We start from the raw sequence: 7,209 nt of genomic DNA on the forward strand, positions 1-7,209 counted from the left end.
ATGAGCAGGCTTTTCGTGAACTCAAAGAGTCTTTAGAGGTTGGCCGGAGTTTCGGCAGAGACAAACAACTAGCCCAGACGGAAAACGGACGAGAAGAGATCTATTCTCGTACAGAAGGACCCTTGAGACTCCCAGGTACAGAGAATCGACCCTCTACTAGTCGTTCTACTTTACAATCTGCACAAACTTCATCCACATCTGTAACCGTCACACCACCAGTGAACTTAGCTCTAAATAGCCAATATTGACCCGTCCCCAAACCAATTTCCACCCAAATTCCACAAAACCAGACCCATTTTCAGCCGATTCCAGCAAAAATGCAAACCCCACACTTTCAGCATGCTTTACCCTCACCTCCAAAAAAAAATTCATCACAGATACCTCCAACCATATACCCTTCAAACGCCCAAAACCCTTACCGTATGAACCCTCAGCACTATTACTCTTCACACCCTCAAAACTATCATCCTTCGTATCCCCAGAATTACTATACCCCAAATTCAATTTGCCCCTTGTCACCAACACAAAATCCCCAGTCACTTACACGCTTGAAAAAAATTAATTTCCCTAGATTCTGTGGGAAAAGTTTTCGTGACTGGTGGTATATGGCTGATTTCCTTGATTTACCTAGATTCTGGTGGTATTTCGATGAGATTCAACCTCACCAGAAGGTTATAATTGCCTCTATTCACTTTGACGATATTGTGATTTAATGGCACCAAGCTTACATGAGAAGTAGGCAACATCTAGCCCCTCCTAGTTGGGAGGAGTATTTGCCTGCTCTAGCTGACAGGTTTGGGCATGAATATGAAGATCCAATGGGGGAGCTGGTTAAGTTGCGACAACCTGGAGTGTATTGGCTTTTCATGAGGTTTTTGATCGGGCCATGACTAGGCCGCACCTTGATCCTAACCATGCAATTAGTATCTTCCTAAATGGGCTAAAACCTAAGTTGAGCGATGTTGTTATGATCCATAGACCATATTCTCTTCCACAAGCCTACCACTTAGCAAGATTGCAGGAATCTATTTTTCTTTCCCAGTCCAAGGCTATGAGAAGTTTTCCCTTAAATTATCCACATGCGTTGCCTCGACCTTCAGGAAATGTTGTTGTACCTAACAACCCCAGGCCCTATGATAGGGCAGCACAGGTGCACAAGCCTAATTATGTGGTGGAGGATAGAAATAAGAGGAGAAGGTTAACTACTACCGAAATGAATGACAAACGGGCTAGAGGACTTTGTTTCTTTTATGATGAGAAGTTCGAACTAGGGCATGTGTGTAAAGATAGAAAGCATTTATTCTTATTGGAGTTAGAGAAAGTAGTACATGACACTAATGAGGAGAGAAATAGTGCAGAGGAAGCAATTGCAAATTGTGAAATCTCTCTACAGGATCTAAATAGAACCAGAGGTTACACAACCATTCGAGTGATTGTCTATAATCAGAAGAGAGCTATTAACATTTTAATAGATGGAGGTTCTACTCATAACTTTGTTGATTCTAATTTTGCTATCAAGATGGGATGGCATATAGAAACCTATAGACCACAGAATGTGAGTGTAGCAGATGGCAGTATTGTGCAAGTATCACAGATATGTAGGAGAATTGAATGGTTGATGCAGAGAGCAGTTTACACCTCAGACTTCTTGTTGTTTCCAATAGGGTCCAGTGATATGGTATTAGGAGTCCAGTGGTTGTTTGAGCTTGGAGATATCAAGTTTAATTACAGGAAACTCTCTTTGGAGTTTGAGTATCAGGGGAAGATGCTTAAAGTACAAGGCATTAACCCCACTCTGAAGGAAGTGGATTCCAATTCCTTTCACAACATGGAGTGCACCAGTGCTCACTTATTCATGATTAGAGTCACTCCTACTGTTACAGGTGTTCTGGTAAAGGATAAGGAAGAGAAAATCAATTAACCTCCCATTATCCAACAAGTGTTGGAGGAGTACAATGAGGTGTTTAATGCCCCCAAGGATATTCCACACTTTAGAGAACCATTTAATCATCAGATTCCCCTAATAGAAGGATCTAAGGTTGTCAACTCAAGGCCCTACGGGTATTCCCCTATGCAAAAGACATTATTGAGAATATGGTACAAGAACTCCTTGCTCAGGGTCTTATACAATATAGTTACAGCCCTTTTGCCTCACTTGTGGTGCTAGTGGGGAAGAAAGATGGGAGTTGGAGAATGTGTGTTGACTATAGGGCGTTAAGCCAAATTACCATTAAGGATAAATATCCTATCCCAGTAATTGAGGAGCTTTTGGATGAATTAGGTGGCTCCATGATCTATTCCAAATTGACCTTCGAGCACGCTACCATCAAATCAGAATGGCACCATCTGATGTCCACAAAACTGCCTTCAAGGCCCACTGTGGTCATTATGAGTACTTAATCATGCCTTTTGGCCTGACTAATGCTCATTTTAAATTTCAAGGCTTAATGAACCATGTGTTCCAAGCACACCTCAAGAAGTTCATCTTGGTATTTTTTAATGATATCTTGGTGTTCAGTAAGAGTCTTGAGGAGCATGTTGAACACTTGAGAATAACTTTCCAGTTGCTACTAAAACGTCAGTTGTTTGCTAAGAGGTCTAAGTGCCAATTTGCTGCTGAAAAAGTGGAATACCTTGGGTATTACATATCAGCTCAAGGAGTATCTACTGACCCTAAGAAAATTCAAATTGTGCAATAGTGGCCACTTCCAACTAACATCAAACAGTTAAGAGGGTTTTTGGGGCTGGCAGGGTACTACAGAAGATTTTTTAAGGGTGATGGGCAGATCAGTAGACCTTTGTCTGACTTGCTGAAGAAGGATGGGTTCAAGTGGACAGAGAAGGTCAGTGAGGCCTTTGGGACATTGAAGCAGGCTCTTACTACAGCTCCTTTATTGGCACTATCAGATTTCTCTATACCATTTGTGGTGGAAACAGATGCATGTGACTTAGGCATTGGGGCTGTTTTAATGCAACAAGGCAGACCTATAGCTTACCTGAGCAAGGGGTTATTAGGCCAACACCAAGCTCTATCTTCCTATGACAAGGAGTTGTTAGCACTAGTCATGGTTGTGACTAAGTGGGGACAAAACTTAGTGGGCAGGCACTTCACAGTCAAAACTGACCAGAAGGCTCTTAAGTTCCTATTGGAATAGAAATTGCATATAGTGTCTCAATTAAAGTGGATCACCAAGTTGATACAATACGACTTTGACATAGAGTACAAGAAAGGCAAAGAAAACAAAGTTGCAGACCAGGCTACCAGCAGTGGAACTGGAAGCTTTCACTCTATCTACTATGAGAACTGATTTGCTACAATCTATCATGGCTAGTTGGCAGAAAGATGCTCGTTTGGTGAAACTAATCCAGAAATTGGTATCCAAGCAGGGTGACAATATAGGGTATACTTATATTAATAATCAATTGAAGAAGAAGGGTAGATTGGTGGTAGGGCCTGATTTATCTTTGAGAAGTGAAATTCCCAAGTTGTGGCATGATACCCCCAACAGGAGGGCATTCAGGAATTGATCACACATATAGGAGGATTGCAGCCTTATTTTATTGGAAAGGATTGAAGGAAGTGGTGGCAGATTATGTCAAAAAATGTGCCATCTGTCAGAAAAATAAGTATGACTCTGCTGCCTACCCGGGGTTGCTTAAACCTCTCAACACTCCTGTTACTGCTTTGAGTAGCATTAGCATGGACTTTATTGAAGGCCTTCCAAAGTCTAAAGGGGATACTGTTATATGGGTCGTTGACCGGCTAACCAAATATGCTCACTTCCTAGCTATCTCCCATCCTTATTCAGTAGCTGATATAGCTAAGATGTTCATGAAGCAAATTTTCAAATTGCATGGTATGCCGGAGGATATTGTTAGTGGAAGAGATCTTGTGTTTACAAATAGACTTTGGCAGGAGTTATTTGCTATTCAAGGGTTTACATTGAATATTTTTACTGCCTATCATCCCCAATCCGATGGGCAAGATGAAGTTATCAATAGATATCTTGAAACTTATCTCAGGTGCTAGTGTTCTGATTCACCTTCTGATTGGGCCCAATTCCTTTCTTATGTCCTCACGACCTGGTGGTCGGCTTTTCACACTTTTACTCAAAACCACTCCATATGAAGCCCTTTATGGTCAGCCACATCCTTTACACTTTTCATATGTTCCTGGGGATTCCGAGCTACCTGAAGTAGATAGGGGCATGGTGACTAGAGAATTCAAGTTGCAATTGCTTAAATACCATCTAGACAGATCACAGCAGAGAATGAAGATGCAATCCAATAAGAGAAGAACCGATAGGCAATTTAGTGTGGGGGATTGGGTGTATCTGAAAATTCAGCCTCATAGACAGGTGACTATGGTTGCTCATCACTTCAGCAAGCTATCTTCTAAGTACTATAGTCCCTACATGGTCATCCAGAAAGTGGGACTTGTTACCTACAAGTTATCCTTACCAGTTGACTTGCTCCTTCACCCTACTTTTCATGTTTCAGTGCTCAAACCATGCTTTGCAGTTCCAGCTCAAATCTCGCATCCACCAGTGCTGAACATTTCGAGTCCATATTGTCCAAAATCAGTCAAGATTTTAGACAGGAGAATGGTTCAAAAGGGTAACAAAGTTGTGGTTCAACTGCTCATCCAATGGGAACACCTTGATGAAGCTCAGGCTACCTGGGAAGATGCTAATGCTCTGAGAGTTTGATTTTCTTCATTCCTTCCTTGGGGACAAGGAAGTTCTTAACGGCGGGGTACTGATGTGAGCTAGATTGAAATGAGTATTAACGGGCATGCGGGAGTAATACATACAGTTGAGGGAGTGGTACTTAACATAAGGAATATAAGTTAGTTATTACTTTACTAGTTTACAGTTAAGTCCATTTACCTTTTAAGTGTAAGAGGTGTTATATACACATTCACTCTTCTATATTTTTTTATTTGGACACTTTGCGTCATAGTCCCTAGTTAGGCATGTCAGTATTTGTACAGAGTTGAGCTTTCATCTGCTTTTTCATGAAATAAACCCTAACTATTTTCTGCTTCTTCTTAGCTGTTCTCCTTTCAATTACTGCAATTTTCTTAGTTTTTAGAATTAATTACAACAGGTGGTTGACAGCGGCAAGAGAGAAAGTGAGGGAGAGGTTACGGGCTGGGGTTTGCAGGGAAGGGACTGGAAAGTATTTTGGGGGTGTAGGTAAAATATACTTAGTTTTTTTTTTTGTCTTTTGTTTTTAGTATTTGACACGTGTCAGGCAAATACCAGTGCATGCCCTCACTCCCTATGTTGAAAGTGGAGTTGTCCTAAAACGCGTGTAATAATACCATTTTAAAATTGTACAAGGGGGTCATAGGAGTCCGCAAAGTAAAAGGGTACATCTAATAAAGTGCAACAACCCCAATAGGGTAATTATGTATTTTCCCATCATTTTTCCTAAGAACTAAATTAACTATTTTGTCGGAAACGTCAAATGCAAATAAGTTTCCTTCCCCTTACCGTGCATGCTTCCAAATTTTGAGTCAGTTTTAAAAATTATCACTAAACAACTTATTTGTAGTGATAATGAAAACGAACTTAATATAAATATACAACTTTGGACTTAATCAAGTAATCTCGTGTTTCCAATATATAAAATCCATATTATTCGTCAACGCACAATTATTATTATTATATATTGCTTATTTAGTTTAATCAGACGAATTTTTAACTAAGCATAACTTGAACCGATTAATAACCTCATTAAATATAAATTCAATTATTTTATTCTAAAATTATTTTTGAGTTAAAAAACACAAAAAAAAATTCATTGTCGGATACGAGGAAGAATGTTGCTTTCGGAAAAGGCACGAACGAATCTCTTAAAACAGTAGAAAGTGGTTTCGAGGAATAGTGTATTTTTCTTTTCTTTTTCTCTTCCTTTTTCCTTTTTCCTTTTTCTTTTCCTCGGTATTTTTAGTCTGCTAATTTCTTCTTCTTTTTTTATAATTATTTTTTAAATTTTGATACATTGTCTGCAATTTTTTAACGACTATGACAGCCGCCTGCCTTCCTGCCGGCAGTAAATTTCTTCAAGTACTTATTATCAACAAGACAACCAGCTTGTATACGGTTAGCCTAATGAGCGCCCCGATTTTTTCGGTGGGGCAAACAGAGCAAGGACGTAATTACAAAGAATCAGAATTGAAGCCAGCAACCTCTCGTATCAAGGCCCGAACAAAACATCTGTCCTCGGAGCCATCGAGACCACGCCTTTCGGATCCGGTTTGAGTTCCAAGTCCTCGGAAAGCATTACCAAACGACCGAGCACGACTAACAAAGGGCTGTGATATTTGTGCCCAATCGGATATCAGGGGTAAATCGCGCCCCGTATCAGCAGCAGATCAGTGATTAGCGAAAAGGAAGATTTTTACCTTTTTTAAAATTATACTTAGGGTAAAACTCTCATATTATATAAAGGGTAAGCTTACTATTCAATAGACATATTGTAACACGAATATCAAGGCAATATACATTTATTTTCTTTGCTCCTAAAAGTGATTCAAAGTCCTTAATTTTGCTCATAGTTCATCATAAGTGTTTGGCTCCGAACCGAAGGCAGGCTAATTGTTAAGCTCATAACCGAGCCCGAACTCAATACTACTACTAGTTTGGTTGTTTATTCTATCTTTAATTTGCTCATCTAACGTTATTAATAACTTGTATTGAATTAGTCCACATATCCTTAAAACCGCGTATAAATTCAATTGTTATCCATTTTTAAGGGTAAACAGTTTGGCGCCCACCGTGGGGCTAAGGATAAAAGTGGTAATTTGATACAAATTTTCATAACACGCTCTATTTTACGCTTGTTCTTTGAGATTTTAATTTCAGGTCAACCTAAAAATGTCAAACTCTCAGTCTGGTCACTTGAACGTTGACGTTGAATCTGTCCATCACGGCGAAAACAATAATATAGTGCCTAGCAACGAGATACCCTATGTTGATCCAACGGAGCCCCAGTTGCAGACCCAGTTGACGCCAATTCGCATGTGGCCATCGATGCTAACCTCCCGACCGACCCTGAGAACAGCGTTCGCGGAGGAGCTCGACCTACGACTCGAGGTACGCCCGAAGGTGAAGGCGACGGGATCAATTTGCGGGTGACCTTCGAAATGTTATAGGCCCAACAGGCGGCGATAGCATAGCTGCAGAATCAAAGTCGCGCCGC

General features: G+C 40.3%; 2 protein-coding genes across 2 annotated transcripts; both read left to right on the top strand.

The window, feature by feature from the left end:
* The first annotated feature begins 1,213 nt into the window (after positions 1-1,213).
* Positions 1,214-1,921, top strand: LOC142173741 (uncharacterized). The gene has a single exon (XM_075239382.1). It carries the CDS (start codon positions 1,214-1,216, stop codon positions 1,919-1,921), a length of 708 nt encoding a protein of 235 aa, XP_075095483.1.
* Positions 1,922-4,070: 2,149 nt separating this feature from the next.
* Positions 4,071-4,709, top strand: LOC107788830 (uncharacterized). Its single transcript, XM_016610559.2, has one exon. It carries the CDS (start codon positions 4,071-4,073, stop codon positions 4,707-4,709), a length of 639 nt encoding a protein of 212 aa, XP_016466045.2.
* Positions 4,710-7,209: the final 2,500 nt, after the last annotated feature.

Source organism: Nicotiana tabacum, chromosome 19, assembly GCF_000715075.1.
Source record: "Nicotiana tabacum cultivar K326 chromosome 19, ASM71507v2, whole genome shotgun sequence".
NCBI classification, from domain to species: Eukaryota; Viridiplantae; Streptophyta; class Magnoliopsida; order Solanales; family Solanaceae; genus Nicotiana; species Nicotiana tabacum.

What these genes read in the sequence shown, in the direction of transcription:
- LOC142173741 (XM_075239382.1), top strand. Translation starts at nt 1,214, where the DNA reads ATGAATGACAAACGGGCTAGAGGACTTTGTTTCTTTTATGATGAGAAG.
- LOC107788830 (XM_016610559.2), top strand. Translation starts at nt 4,071, where the DNA reads ATGTCCTCACGACCTGGTGGTCGGCTTTTCACACTTTTACTCAAAACC.